Source organism: Brachyhypopomus gauderio, chromosome 6 (assembly GCF_052324685.1).
Source record: "Brachyhypopomus gauderio isolate BG-103 chromosome 6, BGAUD_0.2, whole genome shotgun sequence".
Taxonomy (NCBI): Eukaryota; Metazoa; Chordata; class Actinopteri; order Gymnotiformes; family Hypopomidae; genus Brachyhypopomus; species Brachyhypopomus gauderio.
The window spans coordinates 31,637,722-31,662,812 of record NC_135216.1 but is presented as its reverse complement, the minus strand read 5'-3'; the positions used below and the strand labels follow the sequence as shown (position 1 = coordinate 31,662,812).

At 43.1% G+C, this 25,091-nt stretch overlaps 1 protein-coding gene across 1 annotated transcript; it reads right to left on the bottom strand.

Moving 5' to 3' along the window:
• Positions 1-8,012: 8,012 nt before the first annotated feature.
• On the bottom strand, positions 8,013-21,120 carry LOC143516407 (uncharacterized). Its single transcript, XM_077007956.1, has 10 exons — positions 21,063-21,120; positions 20,024-20,518; positions 19,491-19,877; positions 19,327-19,392; positions 17,453-17,845; positions 14,326-14,358; positions 12,505-12,867; positions 12,079-12,396; positions 9,417-9,914; positions 8,013-8,428 (listed from the first exon to the last, which is right to left on the bottom strand). The coding sequence occupies exons 1-10, from the start codon at positions 21,118-21,120 to the stop codon at positions 8,013-8,015; spliced, it is 3,027 nt and encodes a 1,008-aa protein (XP_076864071.1).
• Positions 21,121-25,091: the final 3,971 nt, after the last annotated feature.

Here is a 25,091-nt window from a genome sequence, read left to right as displayed (position 1 = left end):
AAGTCTCACCTGTGAATCGTCTCGTGATCACGTGGGGCTAATGTGGTTTGTCTATTTAATGTGCGCTCGCGCAGTGTCCTGTGCTCGTCGTTGTCTATGTCTGCACGTTGTGCTGCTTGTATGAGTATTTATCGTGCGCTATTGCGCAATATCTGTTTAAGAATAAAAGTGACGTCTGTCGCCACAAGAGGGATTCGTGTCTCATCCTTCGCCACGACCCCATCGTCACAATATGATTAAGTTGAACCAAAGTTTGCTATAAATTGATTCAGTTGGTGTCAAGTTGTAGCTACACGTATTGGCTGACAGTCTCCTCAGTTAGTGCCTTTGTGGAACACATTGAAGTTACACAGACCTAATAATTAGGAACAAACAAAAATACATATTATTTATAATAAATAATATTTATATATTATATTTATTTATAATAAATTATTTTAGTTATCATTGTCATTGATCCTCAGCACGAGGAGTTCACTGCTAACAGAACACGAACAGAACAAAAATACACTTACTTGTACTCGTACTCGGTTGGAAAAAAATGGTATTTATGCATCCCTAGTTCAAACAGTGCATGAATGTTAACCGGAGCGACAGAGGTTTATTCTCGTGTTCACAATTCAACACATAAAGGGAACCTTACTTGAGCTGGGGAACGAAACTTATGCAATATAAGCTAAAGAGAATGTAAATCGCCGAATGGTGATAACACTGCTTGTGAACCTCCATACTTTGATGGAAACATCTTCAAACAACTGGCGACACGTTCGTTAGGATGGGGGATCACACATCCGCTAATCACCGATCAAACACCTCTCCATTTGATACAACACAATACAGCGAGAGAAAAAAGTGAACATTATAGAGAGGAGAGAGGCAACTATATTCGTGAAGCCATCTCCCATCGCATTGTATAATTTTAATAATTTTGCATTTTGTTACGCAAAGGTACATAGCCTACCTTTTATAATTATATTTTTGTAATTCATTTTGCCTATTTGTGCTTTTTGTTCTTTGTCTAACATAAAACATTATAGACATTTATTTGTAGATTTGCAAACTATTACATTAACCAAGCAAACTTACACAAACCAAGAAACAAAACTAAAACAATATTTTGCATTTACATTTTCGCACAAACCAAGAAATGCAGTATGAACCTAAATAACACTGACAATGGGGAAGCTACTGAAATTGTGACGGGCGGGGTGAGCAACTAAAAAGGAAGCGATCACGCCAGGGGCGAGGCTAGGGTATTTTTAGTGGTGCTAGAGCACCACCATGAGGTTGCTCAGCACCCCCTGGCTCAACACATTTTTAAATATTATATTATGCAAAAAACTTGCTCTGCACCTGCGCAATACTTTGGTTCGACTGGCCAATCTGGCAACCCTGCTTCGAGGCTTGTGACCAGTCCACTTATCAACTATATCTCTTCTGATTGGTTGGCACATTCACGCGACTGCTTGCTGCTAGAATTGTCTACAGCTTGGCATTTTGTTCTGGTCGTAAGCTAGCTGTTCACATTCTACATTTCTGGATCTGCGAGGCAGCCAGCACCTGAGCTGGGGTGAGAAGGTATGTTTCTTCACTGCAAAAAAAAAATCTTAACAAGTAAAATTAAGTCTTTTTAAGGCAATAAATCTATTTTTCTCTGATAAGAATTTTTGACTTACTAGGCATTGCAAGTTTTAGGATTATTTTGCTTATTTTAAGTATAATGAACTTAATCGGTCTTACTTAGAATTTTACCCTATTTTAAGTCATTTGAACTCAAAACAAGCACAAAAAAACTAACCGTTCAAGTTAATTAAATTTTTCAGTTTACATGCTAAAAACACAATGATTTGTACTTGATTTAAGATTGAATGTTGTAGGGGAAAACAACTCAAAGCAAAACTAATACAGCTCCAAAATTTATAAATGTACTAGTTCGCCTCAATTGGTGAGAAAAAATGTGCCTCTGTGAGCACTGGGGGCTGGGCACCCCTAAAGACCAGATCCTAAAATCGCCCCTGGATCACGCCAAGTCTCAGGGAAAAAGAATGGTTTAATAGAAAGTGTGCAAACCAGAAACCCGTGCAATACCTCCAAATCAAGGATATAATGACCAGCGGTCAACTGGTACACAGACAAGACATAAATAGGCAAACAAACGACCCTCAGGTGAAACGGGTCACGGGCTCTGCCCACCTGAGGGGCGCACACGACGTCACAAAACAACAACAACAACAGCCGCTGTGGACGGAGGCGACCGGTAGGGGGCCGCCTCACCGTGACAGAAATGAAATGAGAATGAATTTTGTGATCAGATGCAAAGCACTTTGTAAGTCGCTCTGGATAAGAGTGTCTGCTAAATGCTGTAAATGTAAATGTAAATGTTAAATAATTTTTAAAAACCTGCATTTGCGTCAACCCTGCCCGTTCAAATAGTCAAATAGCAACTGTCACAGATAACTGCTTTGTAAAAAGGCTGAGTATTTAATATCATATCAAATCTTATGACATTCAGAATAGTTTTCGTCATGTTCATGTAGTATGCTTGCCAATTTGTACTAACAGACATTATACCAGTGTTGAAAAACAAAAAAGTAAAAAAGACATACCTGTAGTGTATGTAATATACCAATAGTGTATGTAATATACCTGTAGTGTATGTAATACACCTGTAGTGTATGTAATATACCTGTAGTGTATGTAATATACCTGTAGTGTATGTCGGCAGAGGAATTGACACATCTGGCTTGACCAGTTTGTAGACGTAGTAATGTCCTGGACAGGCTTTCACCTGGATGGGGTTGGACGTGTAGTAATTGCACTGAGCACCATAATTCCAGTACCACCAGTTCCACCAGTAGTAGTAGCTATTGGTCCCAAAGATTTCTCTGGCCACAATTCCGTCCTCAATAAGGGGATGTGAACCACCAAGTATCAGTGGAGTGTATCCACCAGATGACAAGGAGCTCACACACCACTCAGAAATCTGTGCATCTGCTCCCTGTAGATACAGCCGATACCAGCCATCCCATTCAACAGTGGTGTCGTCATGACTACTGTAGTAATTGGATGATCCGTAACTATAGTAGCCATAACCATAGTAACTGTATGTTGTTCTCCAGATGTCATCAATAACATTGTAGTTGTAACATGGGTCAAAAGAAGAGCTGGGTGTACTGGTCACTGTAGAAACAACAGTTATTACAGAAGAGTTAGATTTCCTCATGACATTAAACTGCTATAATATAACTATATGTAACTATATGTGTATATATGGATTATAATTGTACAGTCTGTTCAATCATAATTCTACAAATACACACATAGGGCACGTTTCATTACATACACAGTAGCTTTTGAAAGTGCTTTTTACAGAAATAAGAGATAAATAATCGTGCTTATTACAAAGATTGGCCGAAATAATTTGGAAATACGGGTAACGATTTGTGCAAGCCGATAAAGATTTGCCTACAGGATTTCATGTGATACCAGCTGTAGGTACCATGCCAAACCAACAGTTTGTGGCAGTACCACTGGCAACACATTCAACAAGCTTTCTTCAACGGAAAGTGTGTATCGGAAGTATGTGGTGTTTAAATACCCTGATCAGCCATCCATCTAACTCTCTCTGGTTTGACAGACACAGAGGTTAGACCTATAGATCTATATGAGATGATACGTGTGACGGTTTAGTATCGCTCAAGGGCAATACCCGGGGAATTACACATGGCCGGGTAGCAAGACTGTAGCTAACCGCAGTCCTCTTAGCAGGCACAGGTATTTTGTTGCAGCGTTCACGTTATGAGCGAGGAGGGATCTCCCTCCATACACATGACTAGACATTTATACTTATAGGTCCGCCCCCGGCTAAACGACCTTCCTCCTCAAGGGACGACATCCTTTAAACTCACAACATAAAACACATTTCACAAATACCTATACATACATAGTGTTCCCTGTTACTATCCAAAAACATTAATGTGTTTATACTCAAAAAACTTATACCAGGGACCCTCGTCACCCCCGCATCTGTAATGCACCCTCTGTGTATAATTAGTTCAGTCTTGTGTCCATGTTTCGTTGATGGGGTACATCGCACCATTAGTAGTTATTGTACTTGTCTTTCACTATGTGTCAATATGCCTCGTCAATATGCTGAAAGTCATATTTCTTAATTAGCAAGCACAAGTTATGGTGTAATCTAACAACCAACTGATCAACATTACCATGGCAACAGATTCACCGAACTTCCATCAAGCTTGCTAACACGGCCACACGGACTGAAGCAAAGGCGATCAAGTCCCTGTCATTAAACCATGGACGAGACCCACATTTCTGGACTTCATATCCAGAAAGACGAATCTCAGGACACCAGGACGATGTCGCTTTTTTTCAACAAGGAATCTGTGGTGGAAATTCCCTCTTAATTCCAGGAGAATTCAGAGAGGACGACAAAACCACCCAAAATCCCCAACTCGTGAGAGTCTAACCGCTGAGCATAGTTTATAAAAGGGCAAAGTTATTTGAACTGTAGACTTAGATAAGTCTAGTTTTAGCTAAAACCACCTCAGTGTTTTGTGTTCAACTTTGTCTAGATAGTCTTCACCAAGATTTGTACTTGGTGCAAAACTCCAAAGGAGGCTGTTCCTATAACGGTGCTGACATCTGCCACTGAACGACGTTACCCAGCAAGAGAACAGCGTCTACCCACTAGACTTACTTATTAGTTAGTACTTATTCTGCAAGATGGGGCATAATAATCCCCGTGGTTAAGTCGGGGCAAGAGCAGTCTACTCTACCCTGTAGATAGTTAAACAAAAAAAGAGAAGGGATATTTTATGTAAGGGGGGAGGAATGTGATGTATTTCGTAAGGCATTGACACTTAATGATAGTGGCCCTTTAAGGGTGTGCAGATTCATGGGATATGTATGCTGTTTTGTTGGTTCTAATAAAGAGGATTAGCTTCACGTAAAACTGATGGTCCGTTTCGGTCTCGTTATTATCAAGTATATCGCAGTTAACCAGCCTACTGCCGATATAACAATATCTGGATAGTCTTTATGATTGGATGCGATTTCCTTTTGAGGGGGGTGTATGCTAGAGTTAAGAATAGGGAACAGTGGTCTGACTGACCCAGGTGTGGTAGTAATGTAGTTTTGAAACTGTTGTTGATGTTTGAATATACTTTATCTGGTGTATTATTCCCCCTGGTAGCACATTTATTGTGTTGGTGAAATTTTGGGAGGACTGATTTTAAATCATCATGATTGAAATCACCAGCTACTATGTGAGTGGCTTCAGGGTAACTGTTTTGTTGTGCATTAAAAGCATTGAGCAGGTAGCCTACTGCTGTGTTAGTATTAGCGCCGGGGAGAATGTATGGCTTAAAAATTTTTTTGGGGGGGTAGGTGGCATAGTGCCCTATAGGTCTTGTGAGACAGCCTACACTTTTGTCCTTAATGGCATTTTTCCCCTTACATTACTTTTACTTTTATACTTGAAGTAGTTTTGAAACCAGTAGGCGACTTTGTGAATACATTTGACATGTGAATACTTTTGACACCTTTGGTCTTTCCCCTTTATCAACTATTTTGTCTGCTTTATTATCGCTCATCGAAGCTTGTTCAGTCACATTTGTTTTGCAGTCAGCGGTGCTCATTTTGCAGCTAGTACGCATCACGTTGGAGCCAAACCAAAACTAGCATAGGCTGTTGCTGAGCATATGCTGTATGCACGTGGTTAATGTCATCAATCACTGAACGCAATGAACTAACGACAGGTCCCTGTTATGAACACTGTAATGTTGTAAATGGCATTTATGAAATACTGAAAATATGTTTAAAAATCATATCACCATTATTGAAGCATTTTCTATCGCAATATATATTGATATTGAGTTATTGTCCAGCCCTAGTTCGTGCCCCAGCTGTTCCTCATTGGTCTTTAATCTGTTCCCATATTTAAACACTCTCCTTGTTTGTGGGTTAATATCTTTCTCTTCATCAGTCTTACTCAAGCACTTCATTTCTTTCTGCTCTAACATTCTTCTGTTCATTGTCATTGCAAGTATTTTCATGTGTGTTTTCTGTCCTCTTAGGTCTCTTACTATGTATGTTTGTCTGTTCTAGTCTTTATATACTCTGTATATTCCATTACGTTTTTCTCTTGTAGATCTACATTGTATTATATAGGTTCTATTGCCGGTATTGCTTTTTATGTCAGTTTATGATGACTCTATTCTGGTTGATTTGTTGTCTCATTAAACCTGCTTGTATTACGCTTGTATTACCACATTTTCTCGTTCTTTCCTTAATAATGGGCGATGGTAAATGTGCTCAAAACAGGTTTATCTGACCTGCCATGAATCTGGCTTCCATCAGTGTGCACTTACATATTGCCATTTAGATCTTTTGGGCCATGCTAAAATCAGGTTTGTCGTACAGACAGGCACCTGTTATGTATGATTCATATGAGTTTTGCCTGGCCTGACATCTTAGAGGCATACAGCAAGCCTCTCAATTTCACCTCCTGAATCATGTAACCTGGGCGCAAAAATATACAATATGCCATATTGCCAGTTAGATCTGAGGGCTACAGTGATGTCGGGCCAGACTCAAACCAGGTTTCTCTTACACATAGGAACCTGTTATGTATGATGCATATGTTATTTGCCTGGCCCGGCACCTTAAAGGTATACAGGAAGCCTCTGAAATTGCCCCTCTGAACCATTTCACCTGTGCGCACAACTGCATGTGTCATGTTTCCAGTTAGATTTGAGGGCTAAAATGAGGTCGAGCCAGGCCAAAATCAGGTTTCTCTTACAGATAGTAACGTGTTATGTATGATGCATGTGTTATTTGTCTGGCCTGACACCTTATAGGGATGCAGCAAGCCTCTGAATTTGCCCCTCTGAACCATTTCACCTGTGCGCTTGACTACTCAATATGCCATGTTTCCAGTTAGATTTGAGGTATAAAATTATGTAGGGTCAGGCTAAAATCAAGTTTCTCTCTTAGGGAGCGACCTGTTCTTTATGATTCATTTGTTATTTCTCTGGTCCATCAATAAGGCCTTCAATAAGCCTCTGAAACTGCCCCTTTAAATTCGTTCACCTATATGCCCACTGCTCAATATGCCATGTTGTGTGCTGGATATTTCTTCTTCCGATTGATTTGCAATTGTAACGACTTGAAATAGAAACCATTTTACAAAAAGGAATGCTTTCATTATATTTTAATATTTTTTTCTACATTCACAAAATCAGTATGGGAAACAATAACCTCTTAATGTATGCTCCTATGCTAGTTTGTTTAATCTATCTCTTTTAAACAAAGTGCGCCACTTCAGCCGCCGAATAAGGAGCTGCGAATAAGTAACCAAACGAATCTGAAAGTGCGAATAAGTAACCAGCTTGGATATAGCCAAGCCTGTCTAAGATAACTTCACATCTAAGCAATATATAATCTTCGTCCTGGCAATTCGCCAACCTCATAATCTCATTTGCCGTTTCTAGTAAAACGTCAGCCATGTTGCTGTGTGCTGCCCTCTCTGGATTTCACTGGAGGTTCTGTAGTTCTGTAGTGTAGCCAATCCTCCTTTTTAATTTCAATTTTATTTTTGTCACATATGACCCGTGCTCGAGTGAAGCATTAAATAGCAAATTAAGTGATTTCATTTTATTTTTAATTTTGTCATAGTATTTTCACATATGTATGGAAAAAGAAATTGCAAAATGGTATTTTCATTTTCATTTTAGTGTTTTCATTTCAGTTTTAATATTGGCAGGATCTACCTCCCATAGAAACAAAGTGTTTTGTTTGTTGCAGGTGTAATCCAAAGAATCAATTAAATTACTGAAGTCTACAAAACTAATGTTTATAGGAACTTACTTGTGGTTGTGTTTTGTGTTCCACTGAACACGTTTGTAGACACAGGAATAATTTTACTGGCATCTGATGAAGGAAAATGTAAAATCAGAGATGACATGGTAAACCGTGTAGAACTCTAGAACTGTTTAAAACATAAAGACATGTAAAATACCTGTACAGTAGGCCATGTTGCAGGTCCTTGGCTTGACAATCTCGTACACATAGAAATTGCCTGGACATGCTTTAACACGAATTGGGTTGGACTTGTAGAAGCAGCAGTCATATCCTGCATTTGCACAGACCTGGCGGGTGACCACTCCATCCTCTACCTGAGGATGATGACCATTGAGCCACAGAGTGTAGTAAGTACCACATCTGTTAACATCAACACAGCTCTCTGCCATATGGATGTCCATCCCATTGTACAGCAGGCGGTACCAGCCATTCCAGTTGAAGCTGAAATCACAAACTCCCAACCCAGGTGCAGTATTGGCTCTCCAGGGTTGGTCCAGGGAGGTGTATTCATTGCAGGGGTCATAAGATGTATGACTGTTGAAAGCAACTATCATGGACATTTAAAGAGTAAAAATAAATTAATACTTAATTTCTTCTTTTTACACTGCCAATCCTTCCAATAAAAAAAAAACAACAAACACTATTATAAAAGATTACAGTATTGTGACGGGCGGGGTGACTAAAAAGGAAGCGATCACGCCAAGTCTCAGGGAAAGAGGTTTAATAGAAAAGGTGCAAACCAAAACCCGTGCAATAGCTCCAAATTAAGGACATAATAACCAGCAGTCAACTGGTACAAAGACAAGACATATATAGACGAACAAACGACCCTCAGGTGAAACGGATCACGAGTCCGGCCCACCTGAGGGACGAACATCACGTGACCAAAACAGGACAGCTGCCGCTGTAACAACGTGACAAGTATTATAAATATCTGGTTAAAGATGAACTGGTTAAAGCAACTGGCATGGATAAACAAAAAGTCAATTAATCAAAACTCAAAAAATTTATTAAAAGTATTTATTGTTAAGGCTTAGTATTTAAGCGACGCCTGCCGGTCGCCCCCTTCCACATCGGCAGTTGTCTTGTTGTTATTGCATTGTGTTCGTCCCTCAGGTGGGCGGGGTGGGATCCGGCTCACCTGATGGTCGTTTATCTGTCTATATATGTCTTGTCTTTGTACCAGTTGACTGCTGGTATTTATATCCTTAATTTGGATCGAATCACAGGTTTTTTGGTTTGCAAACTTTATTCATTAAAACCTCCTTTACCCTGAGACTTGGCGTGATCGCTTCCATTTTATTTCGCATTCCCTGCCAGTCACAAAGATCTTATAAAATCTTTTGACTTTCAGAATGCTTTATGTCATGTTCATGTAGTATGCAGGCCAATTTATACCAACAGACATTATCCAAGTAAAAGTGTCCAAAACAAAAAAGTAAAAAAAAAGCATACCTGTAGTGTATGTAATACACCTGTAGTGAGTATAATATACCCGTAGAGTATGCAATATACCTGTAGTGTATGTAATATACCTGTAGTGTATGTTGGCAGAGGAATTGACACATCTGGCTTGACCAGTTTGTAGACGTAGTAATGTCCTGGACAGGCTTTCACCTGGATTGGCTTGGACGTGTAGTGATTGCACTGGATTCCATACCACGACCCATATCCCCAGTACGACCAGTAGTACCCCCAGTACCACCAGTAATAGAAACTATAGGACCCATAGATTTCTCGAGTCACAATTCCATCCTCAATAAGTGGATGTGAACCACCAAGTATCAGTGGGGTGTATCCACCAGATGATATGGAGTCAAAACACCACTCAGAAATCTGTGCATCTTCTCCCTGTAGATACAGCCGATACCAGCCATCCCATTCAACAGTGGTGTCATCATGACTACTGTAGTCATTGGAGAATCCGTTACTATAGTAGCCATAACCATAGTAACTGTATGTGGTTCTCCAGATGTCATCAAGTGCATTGTAGTTGTAACAGGGGTCAAAAGTAGAGCTGGTTGGACTGGATGCTGTAACACATTTGGATACAGGTCAGTAAAGTGGTTCACTCACAGTACACTGTTAGGAATGTAGAAAGTTCTCAAAGTGTTCATAATCTTAATGTTATCTTTGAGTCCTCTCTTTCCTTTGAATGTGAAATTAGCTCATATCAGACTTATCCCAACTCCATAATATTTCCGTAACATCTCCCATCTCTGTTGTTACAGAACTAGATCAGCTTGCATCTCTTTACTGATCAGTTACACATGCGTCCTGTAGACTTTCTCGATTGATCTGACATGGTCTTGCACCCTCTAGTCTCTGAGTGCTTCCCCACACCTGTTAGATCCTCTGGCTCCCAAACAGTCCTCAAGCTCAGACTGGTCATGTGGTAAACTGGTCTTCTTTCTCCCGTTACAAGCACAACTTAATTCCTTTTCATCTAAAACTTTCAGTATGATCTTAAATCTACTGTGGGTTTATTGAGATGTAAGCAATGCAAACCAACATTGGGTATGAGAAAAGTGTCATATAGATGGTTTATTATTGATAGATAGAGATGGTTTATTATTGCTATTATTATATAAATACTTTTAAAGTAAGCCATGTACAAATTGACAAATTCTGCACAATGCACAATAGCAACACTGCATAAATGCTGATTCATGCTTTGATCAGCTCCCATCTTGACTACAGTAATGCCATTCTCTTTGGTCTCCCAATTAAACTCCTGAAAAGTGCTTACATGAAATGTTTTACCAGTATTATAATTGTTTTGTAGAAACGTCAGCAGTCAGTAAACTCCTTCTGTGTCTAATCTAAATTATCCCTTAAAAATGAAAGTTACTCCTTCAAAGCTATATGTGCATTTGGTCCTTTATACCAGTCTGTACGTCTACATCCCTGTACCAGCCTGTAGGTCTACATCCCTGTACCAGCCTGTACGTCTACATCCCTGTACCAGTCTGTACGTCTACATCCCTGTACCAGTCTGTACGTCTACATCCTTGTGCCAGTCTGTACATCTACATCCCTGTACCAGTCTGTACGTCTACATCCCTGTACCAGCCTGTACGTCTACATCCCTGTACCAGTCTGTACATCTACATTCCTGTACCAGTCTGTATGTCTACATTCCTGTACCAGTCTGTACATCTACATCCCTGTACCAGCCTGTACGTCTACATTCCTGTACCAGTCTGTACATCTACATCCCTGTACCAGTCTGTACGTCTACATTCCTGTACCAGTCTGTATGTCTACATTCCTGTACCAGTCTGTATGTCTACATCCCTGTACCAGTCTGTACGTCTACATCCCTTTACCAGTCTGTACGTCTACATTCCTGTACCAGCCTGTACGTCTACATCCCTTTACCAGTCTGTACGTCTACATCCCTGTACCAGCCTGTATGTCTACATCCCTGTACCAGTCTGTACATTTACATCCCTGTACCAGTCTGTACATTTACATCCCTGTACCAGCCTGTATGTCTACATCCCTGTACCAGCCTGTACGTCTACATTCCTGTACCAGCCTGTATGTCTACATCCCTGTACCAGTCTGTACATTTACATCCCTGTACCAGTCTGTACATTTACATCCCTGTACCAGCCTGTACGTCTACATCCCTGTACCAGCCTGTACGTCTACATTCCTGTACCAGCCTGTATGTCTACATCCCTGTACCAGTCTGTACATTTACATCCCTGTACCAGTCTGTACGTCTACATCCCTGTACCAGCCTGTACGTCTACATTCCTGTACCAGCCTGTATGTCTACATCCCTGTACCAGTCTGTACGTCTACATCCCTGTACCAGTCTGTACGTCTACATCCCTGTACCAGCCTGTACGTCTACATTCCTGTACCAGCCTGTACGTCTACATCCCTGTACCAGCCTGTACGTCTACATCCCTGTACCAGCCTGTACGTCTACATCCCTGTACCAGTCTGTACGTCTACGTACTTGTACCGGTCTGTAAGCTGAAACTCCAGATGCAGTGGCCATGCTGTATAAAGCAGAATTTTACAATTTACTAAGATCATTTTTTTAACACTTCTACTTCTACAATTGCCTCTACCACTTTTTGTAGATAACATATTCGTGTGCAAAATTAGTCTGTGTTGTACATCTAATCCAGAAAATCAATACCTTTCTAACATACAAAATAAACTTAACAGACAACATACTGATGATTGTATTGAGTTCTGTTTCATTGGATTCAGTTGTAGTCACAGGTGTGATGAGTCCTGTTCCACTGGATTCAGTTGTAGTCACAGGTGTGATGAGTCCTGTTCCACTGGATTCAGTTGTAGTCACAGGTGTGTTGAGTCCTGTTTCACTGGATTCAGTTGTAGTCACAGGTGTGATGAGTCCTGTTCCACTGGATTCAGTTGTAGTCACAGGTGTGTTGAGTCCTGTTTCACTGGATTCAGTTGTAGTCACAGGTGTGATGAGTCCTGTTCCATTGGATTCAGTTGTAGACAAAGATGTGATGCTGTTGGCATCTGCAGAAACAAAATTAAGATGATAACTTGAAAAATGTGCAGAACTCTACAAATGTGAAGGAAACATGTAAAATGAATGTGGTCACATTAATGTAGCTGTGTAAATACCTGTACAGTAAGCCATGTTGCAGAACATTGGACGGACAATCTCGTACACATAGAAATTGCCTGGACATGCTTTAACACGAATTGGGTTGGACTTGTAGAAGCAGCAGTCATATCCTGCATTAGCACAGACCTGGCGGGTGACCACTCCATCCTCTAACTGAGGATGACGACCATTGAGCCACAGAGTGTAGTAAGAACCACATCTGTAGACATCAACACAGCTCTCTGCCATACGGATGTCCATCCCATTGTACAGCAGGCGGTACCAGCCATTCCAGTTGAAGCTGACATCACAAACTCCCAACCCAGGTGCAGTATTGGCTCTCCAGGGTTGGTCCAGGGATACATAGTTGTTGCAGGGGTCTGTCAAAGAAAAATTAAATATAATAAATACATTATTTTGTCCTGATGGGTCAAACAGCACTGCACTGATCACTGATAATTTTCACATGTCTGGTGGAATTTAGTAGCAGATTTTGTGGTATGTAATGTGCATAATGTGCACCAATTTCACCAGAAAGCTGCATGTTTGTTAAGGGCAACACAGTACAGCTACAAAATCTACATAAAAGTGATCAGTAATGTACGGTTGTGGTGAGGATGGTGTTCAGGGTAATGTATGGTTGTGAGGATGGTGTTCAGGCTAATGTACGGTTGTGGTGAGGATGGTGTTCAGGGTAATGTATGGTTGTGAGGATGGTGTTCAGGCTAATGTACGGTTGTCGTGAGGATGGTGTTCAGGGTAATGTATGGTTGTGAGGATGGTGTTCAGGGTAATGTATGGTTGTGAGGATGGTGTTCAGGCTAATGTACGGTTGTCGTGAGGATGGTGTTCAGGGTAATGTATGGTTGTGAGGATGGTGTTCAGGCTAATGTACGGTTGTCGTGAGGATGGTGTTCAGGGTAATGTACGTTTGTCGTGAGGATGGTGTTCAGGGTAATGTACGGTTGTGGTGAGGATGGTGTTCAGGGTAATGTACGGTTGTGATGAGGATGGTGTTCAGGGTAATGTTCGGTTGTGATGAGGAGAATCTGCCACCCAAACCATATCCAGTCATTCAATAAGATCAGTGAACAGTGTATGATATAAAGACTGTACGTTAATTGGCGGTGGTCATAATAATATTTATTAATAATAGTGGTGTCAATTCCAGGTGCCGCGATTAAAAGTCCTCACCAGGATTTTGCTCAAGCTTGCTAGATTTTCTAATTAGCAATCCAGGTAAAATTAGTGGAATCAACACAATCCAGGAAACCTGAGCAAAATCCTGGTGAGGACTTTTAATCGCGGCACCTGGAATTGACAGCACTAATTAATAATAAATGTAAACAGTTGTCTAAATTTGCAGTAGGATACCAAGAATATACATATATGTTCACATTAAATTATTGTTTCAGGACATTGTTTTTCCCTTATGATCAAATATATGTACATATTAGTAAAACTTACTCAAGGTGAAATACAAGTCAAAGAAGTGAGGAGTGTGAGTGTAATACGAGGGAAACGGAACAGGATGGCGAGTCACGAGCAGCCTACAGACGTTTATTCTTACAGATAATAGCGCTTAGCGCTAACAGATACGTTACACAATGAACACTTATTAGGACGATATCAGACGACTGACAAGGACGTAAATCAACACACACACTTACATACATAAACAAGACACAAGAGCGACACATAACATTAACAAGACAAGCGACAGGTGACATGACTCATAGATTCTAACTAATACAGGCGAACACACACATGCATGTAAACACACACAGACACACCAGAGGGAGGAGTGAGGAGCTCTACTGTGACAGTGAGCAGTTTACCTGTAGTGGTAGGGGCTGCAATGTTGTTCACATCTGCAATGAAATTATTTTTAAAACAGTAGTTTTAGGATACATATACAACAGGGATGAAGTGTATTGCAGTAGTGCCTCAGCACTGGTACTGCATCACACATGCATATTTTATATCATAATCTCCCCAAACATAACCTATTCTCAATATTAAACCCGGTGATGACAATTATATTGTGCATTCCATTGTAGTTATGATACATAGATACGTAGTTATGGAGCAGATATTATTACACCAATCACTTCACGATTGTCAACTGCTGTCTTTAAGGAACTAAAATGAGAAAATTTAGAGAGAGAGAGTAAAACCACAGTGTGATGTCTACTGGGTTTGTTAGAGGCTCCCAAGAAAGAGTTTTAAAATGAATGGAGATAAATGGTGGTGAATGGAGTTAAATATCTATAAACAAAAAAAATAGTTTATGATCTCTTGTCCAGGATAATGTAATGTATGTATTACACAGAAAATGCCAAATAAAACCTGTACATTTCCTGTTTCTATGGCAAAAAGGTATTAAGCAATATTACACTACATTTATGTTAGTCTAGAAATCCATCAGCACTCAGTATCAGAAATGCCAGCATTCATAAGTTAATTTGAATTCAAAGACATGGCCATTTAGTGCTTAGCCCACAGTCCTTACAAAATACAATACGCTACAGAAATGTTTGATTGTTTTTTGTTTCCACCATTGTGGGAAGATGTTTCAAGCAAACTTTCAGGTCATATTTTCCCCCTCAAAGTGCTGGTAGTTTTAAGATGTAAAGATTGTTTTAAAGTACTGTATGGTAGCTTTGTACTTTCTTTAAATATGTCTCTGTGACGGGTAGGGTGAGCGAAAATAAATGGAAGCGATCACGCCAAGTCTCAGGGAAATAGGATGGTTTAATATGTAAAGTGCGCAAACCAAAACCCGTGAACTGATCCGAATTAAGGATATAATAACCAGCAGTCAACTGGTACAAAGACAAGACATATATAGACGAACAAACGACCCTCAGGTGAGACGGATCGCGGGCTCCGCCCACCTGAGGGACGAACACAACGCCACACCCACAGGACAAGCTGCTGCTGTAGACAGGGGCGACCAGTAGGGGGCCGCCGTACCGTGACAGATCCCCCCTCCAAGCCGCACTCCCCTCCACCGGCTGTGCGGCCTACAGCAGCAGCACACAAAACAAAGGGGCAGGCAGGCAGGGACAAGGGACACACCCCCTGTAGTCCCAGAGCTGAAACACAAAACAAACAGGTTAGCTCACCTACCTGGGCGGGACCCTGGACCCACTGGGCCGTCAACAAGACAAAACCACGCCCCGGTCGGTCACAGGGCCCTCATGCCCTAACCGGCATTAAGCCGCATAGCCCCACAGGTGCGAGGACGACGGGCCACGGCTCCTTGTCCGTCCGGGGTGTATGTGTGTGCAGGTTACCTCCCTGGGGCGTGGCTACGTCACCTCCAGGACCCCGTGGAAGGGTCTCCGTCTTGTGCAGGAGCTCTTCAGACCGGAGCCCCATGGTCCCCAAACATCCGGGGGCCCCAACCCTCTAGGGAGGGGCTCTTTAAGACCGGGCTCCAGTCACCCCACAACATAAGGGGGCTCCTGCCAGGTGGAGACCTCCACAAGGCCCAGGAATGCCACGATCCACCGCCAGGGAGAAACACCTGCACATAAAACACAAATGCACACACCCACACACACCAACACAAAACACATACGCGCACTGCCCTGATCCCCCTTACAATGGGGGAGGGGTCTCCATCTCAGCAGGGGACTTCCACCTGCTCAGGAGAACCCCCCACGTTCCTGGTCAGGGCCTCCCTCAGGAGCGACGCCCTCCGTGCCACTCCCCGTGGCATGGGACCATCACTGGTCCACCCCCAACACACACTCAAGGGGAAGGAGCATGTGTGGAATTACATACAACATATCACAGGCACGCGAGAACACACACACAAAAACTAGACAAACAAAAAACAGTGTACAAACAATGAACGAACGGGACTCTTACATGCGCGCTCGGTTTAATTTTGTGACGTGCCGCTCAGGTTCGCAGTCGCTCCCCCACACAAAACACAAGACGACAGGGGAGCGAGGCGACAGTGACGAGCGGCACCCGCGTCACACATGAAACACTAAACATATAACACCACGAGCACGCACACTGGTCCACACGCCCATTCACACGTACACTTCACCCACACAAAACATGAAGAGTATACAGGGAAGACGCCCTGGTCCTCGCCGTGCAACACACAAAGCAAACGCACAGCGAAACTCTTCCGACACACAAACAACGGACATGAAGAGCTGTCTCAGGGCAGACTGCCCTGGTCCTCGCCGTGCTACACACACACAAAACACACAACACAAAAGCACGGCGGAGCTCTTCAAACAAAACACCACGCAGACAAACACTTACCACGAGACATGACCACGAACGAAGGAGAAAGTAAAGGAGACTGGCGGCTTCCGAAAGTGGCTGGTTATTCTGTGACGGGTAGGGTGAGCGAAAATAAATGGAAGCGATCACGCCAAGTCTCAGGGAAATAGGATGGTTTAATATGTAAAGTGCGCAAACCAAAACCCGTGAACTGATCCGAATTAAGGATATAATAACCAGCAGTCAACTGGTACAAAGACAAGACATATATAGACGAACAAACGACCCTCAGGTGAGACGGATCGCGGGCTCCGCCCACCTGAGGGACGAACACAACGCCACACCCACAGGACAAGCTGCTGCTGTAGACGGGGGCGACCAGTAGGGGGCCGCCGTACCGTGACAGTCTCTACCATGTGGGTGGACCTCTCACGCTCTGCCTCACGCTGCCTCTATCCTCACATCACAGCTACCCTTTCTTTTTGTCTACACATTCTTCGGCCATAACATCTAAGTGACTAACTTAGATTATAAAATAGTAGCATTTTATAATGTAATACATATTTATATATTTTTATAATATATTATATTATTATATTATATATTTTATAAATATATAAAATATAATGTCTTATATAATTATCAATTTATTATTAAACATAAGGGCTACATATAAAAATGGTGTCATAAAACACGGACAGAGAATTACTGTACCTGCACAATATGTGGGCATTGGAATCGATATATTTGGCTTGAAAAGTTTGTAGACATAATAATTTCCTGGACAGGCTTTCACTTGGATTGGGTTAGACGTGTACACTGTGTTGCACTGGCCATCAGGGTAGCCGTAGATTTCTCTGGTCACAATTCCATCCTCTAATTGTGGATGAGATCCACCAAGTACAAGTGCAGTGTAGCCACCACATGTGATGTAGCTCACACACCACTCAGACAACTGAGCGCTCTTCCCCTGGAGGAACAGCCGATACCAGCCCTCCCACTCAACTAGGGTGTCATCATGACCACGGTAGTAATAGTTCCTCCAGTAGTCATCAATGACATTGTGGTAGTGGCACGGGTCAAACGTGACATCATCTTCACTGGATGCTGTAGAAGAACAACCATCATTGGTTATGTTAATGAAACAATTCATTACCAAACAAACAGAACCACAGAATTCTGTTTGCATCCACAGAACCCCAAAAGCACAAACATCAAACATGTGAAATAAAGTTCTGCCTTCACGTTTTCCACAGTTTAAGCCTGAGCTCCTCCAGTACTCATCTATGATGGTGAAGTAGTTGGAGGCCTAGCGGTCATCTGGAGTGGACGATGTGGAAGAATAACCAAGATAGGTTATGTCAACGAGGACATCTTATTATCTACGTCAACGAGGACACCTTATTATCTACGTCAACGAGGACACCTTATTATCTACGTCAACGAGGACACCTTATTATCTACGTCAACGAGGACATCTTATTATCTACGTCAACGAGGACATCTTATTATCTACGTCAACGAGGACACCTTATTATCTACGTCAACGAGGACACCTTATTATCTACGTCAATGAGGACATCTTATAACTGTCAGTGAGGACCTCTTATTATCTACGTCAACGAGGACATCTTATTATCTACGTCAATGAGGACACCTTATTATCTACGTCAATGAGGACATCTTATTATCTACGTCAACGAGGACATCTTATTATCTACGTCAATGAGGACATCTTATAACTGTCAGTGAGGACCTCTTATTATCTACGTCAATGAGGACATCTTATTATCTACGTCAATGAGGACACCTTATTATCTACGTCAATGAGGCCACCTTATTATCTACGTCAACGAGGACATCTTATTATCTACGTCAACGAGGACATCTTATTATCTACGTCAACGAGGACATCTTATTATCTACGTCAACGAGGACACCTTATTATCTACGTCAACGAGGACACCTTATTATCTACGTCAATGAGGACATCTTATAACTGTCAGTGAGGACCTCTTATTATCTACGTCAACGAGGACATCTTATTATCTACGTCAATGAGGACACCTTATTATCTACGTCAATGAGGACATCTTATTATCTACGTCAACGAGGACATCTTAATATCTACGTCAATGAGGACATCTTATAACTGTCAGTGAGGACCTCTTATTATCTACGTCAATGAGGACATCTTATTATCTACGTCAATGAGGACACCTTATTATCTACGTCAATGAGGCCACCTTATTATCTACGTCAACGAGGACACCTTATTATCTACGTCAACGAGGCCACCTTATTATCTACGTCAATGAGGAAATATATATGTCAATGTGGATATAATATTATTTATGCCAATTTTTTTTCAAATTATTTTGAAAAATTATTATTTTTTTATATGACATTTTATATGAAATTATGTTTTGCCCTCTGTTGTCAGTATTTGTCTTCATCGTGTCCGTGCTTTGGTTTTGCTAAACAAACATGTTCACTGTTTTCTCAGCTTCCCCTCCCTCACTAATAATGACCTTAATTTCTGTTAATGCACTTCTAGCAATGAAAAACAATCTTTAGTGACCACTTACTGATAGTTGTGTTGAGTTCTGTTCCACTGTATTCAGTTGTACGTTCAGGTGTGATGGTGCTGACATCTGCAGAAACAAAACAGGGATGACATGGATGAAAAATGTGTAACAATCATGCATAATAAATGTAGTCATGTTGTTAATGTATTTAACTGTGTAAATACCTGTACAATAAGCCATGTTGCAGAGCATTGGCTTGACCATCTCGTACACATAGTAATTGCCTGGACATGCTTTAACATTTATTGGGTTGGACTTGTAGAAGCAGCAGTCAGATCCTGCATTAGCACAGACCTGGCGGGTGACCACTCCATCCTCTACCTGAGGATGAGGACCATTGAGCCACAGAGGGTAGTAAGAACCACATCTGTAGACATCAACACAGCTCTCTGCCATACGGATGTCCATCCCATAGTTCAGCAGGCGGTACCAGCCATTCCAGTTGAAGTCGACATCACAAATGCTCAACCCAGCTGCAGTATTGGCTCTCCAGGGTTGGTCCAGGGAGGTGTAGTCATTGCAGGGGTCATAAGATGTGGTGTGTAATGCCACTGTCAACAATATGAGTATCAGCAAATGTAATAATAATAATAATAATATATAGCACTTTTCAATTGTATAGTATAGGCTCATTTATTGTAAAGTGAAGGCTAATTCTTTGCTTGGGTCTAATGACACCTCCTCAAGAAGACTGTACCTGTAGCGTATACAGGAAGTGGGATTGACACATCTGGCTTGACCAGTTTGTAGACGTAGTAATGTCCTGGACAGGCTTTCACCTGGATGGGGTTGGAGGTGAAGTAATTGCAATTGCCTCGATACCACTCATATCCCCAGTACCACCAGGAGTATTCCCCGTACCACCAGTAAGCATTCGACCCATAGATTTCTCTGGTCACAATTCCGTCCTCAATAAGGGGATGTGAACCACCAAGTATCAGTGGGGTGTATCCACCAGATGTCATTGGTCCCACACACCACTCAGAAATCTGTGCATCTGCTCCCTGTAGATACAGCCGATACCAGCCATCCCATTCAACACTGATGTCGTCATGACTACTGTAGTAATTGGACAACCCATAACTATAGTAGTCATAATAGTAGCCATAGTAACTGTATGTGGTTCTCCAGATGTCATCGAGTACATTGTAGTTGTAACAGGGGTCAACAGTAGAGCTGGATGAACTGATTTCTGTAGAAACACAATCATTACACAACTTAGAATTGCAATAAGGTCCTTTTTAAGCAATGTGCTTTCATATTGATTTAGTTACACATGTATGTATAAGCTGTTAATGCTAGATCCATTTCAGTGAATGATTTAAATTCTGTCATAGTAGAAGATGCAAAGTTAAAGAATAAAGGAATTTAAAATGATTAATGACATTTTATATGACACAGAAAATGTATGTAATGTGAAAATATTTCAACTCAGAAAAACGACCCGAAAGAAAGAAACTCAGTAATCCTTTTAGGAAAAGGATAATGATTGCCTTAAGTAGTCTATTTTATGGAATATACAAATGCTTTAAGAGGAGAACTGTCAAGCTTTGCACACCTACAGCTCTCTTCCAGAACTCAACAGCACCACCTAGTGGACAGTCTTTGTGACCAAGGTCCCCTTCACCTGATTATTAACTCAGAACACCTGTGTCTCATCAGCCACGCCCCTGAGCATTCTTACACTCCTGCCGGTTTCAGTCTTGTTGCAAAGTATTGTTGTCTATGTCCATTACTGAGCGTTTCCTTCTGACTGTCTTCCTGTGCCACGAACTCTGCTTCCCTCCTAGACATTGCCGGCAGCCTGCCCTTAGTATTTGGACCAGATTCTGCTCTCCTGGTTTGACCCCTGCCTGTTTGGACTGTGCCTCTGTCTCCTCCTTTCACCCCTGGGGCCCACTAACCAACAGATCACACAGTGTGGACTCTGGGAGTCATTGCTCAAACCCTGTTCCTAATAAAGGCTTCTCTCCGCACCTGGATCCACGTATTAAGTGGTTTCCTTACCACCTTACAAGTACAGTTACGTAATGTACAGTGAGGAAAATAAGTATTTGAACACCCTGCGACTTTGCAAGTTCTCCCACTAGAAATCATGGAAGGGTCTGAAATAGGTGCATGTCCACTACGAGAGACATAAAAAAAATCCAGAAATCACCATATAGGATTTTTTAATACACAAAGTATAATTATAGGCTGTGGCCCTGTAAGTTTGGGCCGTCCGTGTCTGTGTATGCTCTCTGCAGTAACATTAGCTTTGCTGTCCTGCAAAGAGAAAAGTTAAGAACTCTAGTGCATAAAAAGTTTTTAAAAGTAAGGCATACATGTCTTATTGGCTAACAAGTTGAGTACAATAGGTCACACTATTTGGCTGCAATGTTTGTCAGGTGAACACAATGAAATGAGATTTCTCAGACAGAACCCCCCTTTAGCATGCCACACCAGGGCACGCAGGGACTAACACGAGCAACCGAGAGGCTTGTGTGTCTGTGTATTCTTCCAGGCTCACCCAGGACCCCGTGGAAGAGGACCTCCCTCCACTGATCCCGTCAGCTACTCCACACAAGACCCCCAAGAATTTTTTGGGGGGGAGTAGTGGCCACGTCGGCTTGGCGGCTCCGCCACCCAATGATGTCAGTATGGCGGCTCCGCACCTCAATGACATCAGTATGGTGGCTCTACCCCCCGAGGATGTCGGCTTGGCGGCTCCGCCCCCGAGGACGTCAGCTTGGCAGCTCCACCCCCCGAGCAAATCTCCTCGCTTCAGCGGCCTGTTCCCGCGACCCGGAGGGGGTCATCCATGCCTCATGTTCCCGCGACCCGGAGGGGATCATCCATGCCTCCTGTTCCCGCGACCAAGAGGGGGTCTTCGCCGGTTCCTGTTCCCGCTGCCCGTCAGCCGGCCCCACCTGTTCCCGCTGCCCGTCTGCTGGCCACGCCTGTTTCCCAGGAGACTGTGCTGCCCACATGTGGGCATGGACTTAATGTGCTCCCTGCTCTGCCCTGTGATCCTGTCTCGTTTCCCATGTTCCCTTTGCTCCCCAGTCCTGTCCCTGGTTTTGTATTGGTTCCTGTCCCTGTGGTTGTGTCTGTTCAAGTCTGTGTACCTGTCCCCGTGTCTGTTCCCCAAGTCATTACCCACTTTGTGCCCGTGCCTGTCTCTGTTGTCGATGGTGTCTTTACCTCCGTGTTTGCCTCTGCCCTGTTCCATGGCCCTACTCCTGTGTCTGCTCCCGGTCCTGTCTTGTCCGGCCCTGCTCCCATACCTCGCCCTGGCCCTGTCTGTCATGCCATGTCCCGGCCCAGCTCCTGGCCAGCCTCCACGTCTCCTCTCTCTGCCCTGCCTCTGTCTCCGTGTCCTGCCTTGTCCGGTCTTGTCCCTCCATTCTGTCACATAGCATCCTGTGTCCGCTGTCCCTGTCCCTCACCATGTACCATGGTTCCCTGTTCTGTCCTAGTCTGATTCCCTGTCCTTTCTGCCCTTGCGTGCCCCGGAGCGGCACACTTTGAGGGGGGTTCTGTCACGTAGGGCTACGCCCCCTCTCCTAGCTGTCACTCTGGTTTCCCTGTTCCCTCGTGGACTCCCTTAATGATCTGACCCGCGCCATCCTTTTTGACTCCGAGTTTGGAATTTCCCTTAATAAATGTCGCTCTCCTCAGCATTTGTGTCCACCTCCCTGCTCTGTGCTACGCAGAACGTTACAGTGACACTAAAGCAGGGCAGGAGGGACCAGGAACAAGGGGCGGAACTGAGGGGAGAGACCCAGAGACGGGCAAGACTACAGACTGGAATTTGACAGATTTTGGGACTTTGGGACACAGGGTAGGGCACTGGACCTTGTGGGACTGGACAGGGCCAGGGCGAGGTATGGACACAGATGGTATGGGGCCAGAACGGGGAACAGACAGAGATATGGGAACAGAACTGGACAGGACAGGGAACTTACAGAGACAGAGGACTGGGACTGTAAACAGGGGATGAGGTTAGTATCTGGTGGACTACAGACAAATGCACAGCAACAAAGTCTCTGGAGACTGACACGGGGACAGGCACAGAAACTCTACCACCAGATACAGACACAGGGATGGGTATGCAGCCATGGACAGACTCACGAACAGAGACAGGGACCAACAACACCTGGAACGGAACTGGGTACAGAAGGGAACACAGGCCCAGACGATGAACTAACACTAGGGAGAACAAAATCAGATTCAATTTCAGGCCCAAAGGCAGGCAGTGCAGTATCTGTAGGCTCCAGAAAGGCACGCAAGGAAGGAACGGGTCCTAGGCGGGCCTCGGGAACGTGTGCAGGCCCCAGGCACAACGAAGGCACAGGAGAAGTCCTCTGGCAGGCTGCAAAAACAGGAACAGGCCTGGTGGCCCCTGTAGTCCTGTGCCAGGGCACGGGAACAGAAGCAAACCAACCCCTCAGGGTCTCCTGAACAGAAAACGTAGACCCCTTCCGGGTCGCAGGGACAGGAAACGAAGACCCCTTCTGGGTTGCGGCTCAGTCGTGCAGGCGTCGCCATAGAGAGTGGCAGCCAAGGAGAACATAGTCGGGAGATGTTTGAGCCGCCGCAACTGAAGAGATGACGTCATCGGGAGGCACTGCAGCTGTGGAGACACTGGGGCCACTGCAGTCGAGGAGCCCCTCAGGCCCCTAATCTGCCCCACATGTCTGATGGGGTTGGCTTGTTGGGCCCTGAGGGTTTGGTGTTCTGGCATGCAGCCCCACACCCAGCAAAAAAATTATTGGGTGCCTCTTTAGTGGGGGTAACCGTGGTGATGAGTATAGCTGGATGGTGACGCTGGCAAACCTGCTTCGCAGCAGACTACAGAATCCTGCTACAGTCCAAACCTCATTCTTTTGGGTAGATAACACTATATCTGCCCATTCCAGTGAGGCATGTTTGGAATTCATAATAAAGTCTAATTTGCAAGACAAAATTGTCTGCAGTGCATTTCTCACCATCATATTCCTCTCGGCAGAGAGTTAGTCATAGCAGTGCTGTGGGTCTCCCCGTAGTATCACAAACAAAACATCACTAGAAGTAGTGATTGAAATGTTTGAAATGTTTGTTGTTTTGGGGAGAGGGCAGGCTACTTTCTCCTGCTGGATTATGTTACGGTCGGTTATTTTGTAATGAATCAGAGAGGTCAGATTAGACGCAAGTGCAGGAGACTATAGCGAAAGTAAGCAAAACCGAAATAATTACACAGATGCCCGGGCATACAGCTACAAACAAAATCAAAAGTAACAAACACCCACAGTTAGCCGATGAACTAAATACATGGAGCAAGATGCTAATGTGATACATTGATGAGGGGAGAATAACCAAAGAGAACCTAGACTAAATCGCTAACACAAAGAGGGAAACACTAAAGGAACAGAACTAGAAATAAATACAGATATCAACTGGAAGCAACATGACAGGGCAGGAACGAAATCAAATACAGGAATATATATATATTGTAAGTTGCTTTGGATAAAAGCGTCAGCTAAATAAATAAAATAATAATAAATAACACAACTAGGAAACACAGAAGTAACTGGGACACAGGATTCGCAAGGTGATGAAAAGAAACAAGGAATACACCAACGTACAGTAACCGACAACGGCACTGGGGAAACATGGGGATTATAAACACGGACTAAACGAGGAATGAAACAAGACACAGCTGAACATGATAGTCACTATGGCACAATGTTTATGTTGCAAATGTAATCCAAAACAGAAAAGAAAATCTATCAGCTAATTGAAAT

Coding starts and splice junctions, on each gene's coding strand:
- LOC143516407 (XM_077007956.1), bottom strand. CDS start 21,120: ATGTCTAGGAGGGAAGCAGAGTTCGTGGCACAGGAAGACAGTCAGAAG. Junction 19,878..20,023: donor ACTTCCTGTATACGCTACAG/GTACAGTCTTCT, acceptor TATTGTTGACAG/TGGCATTACACACCACATCT. Junction 8,429..9,416: donor TCTGCCAACATACACTACAG/GTATATTACATA, acceptor TGTCCATGATAG/TTGCTTTCAACAGTCATACA.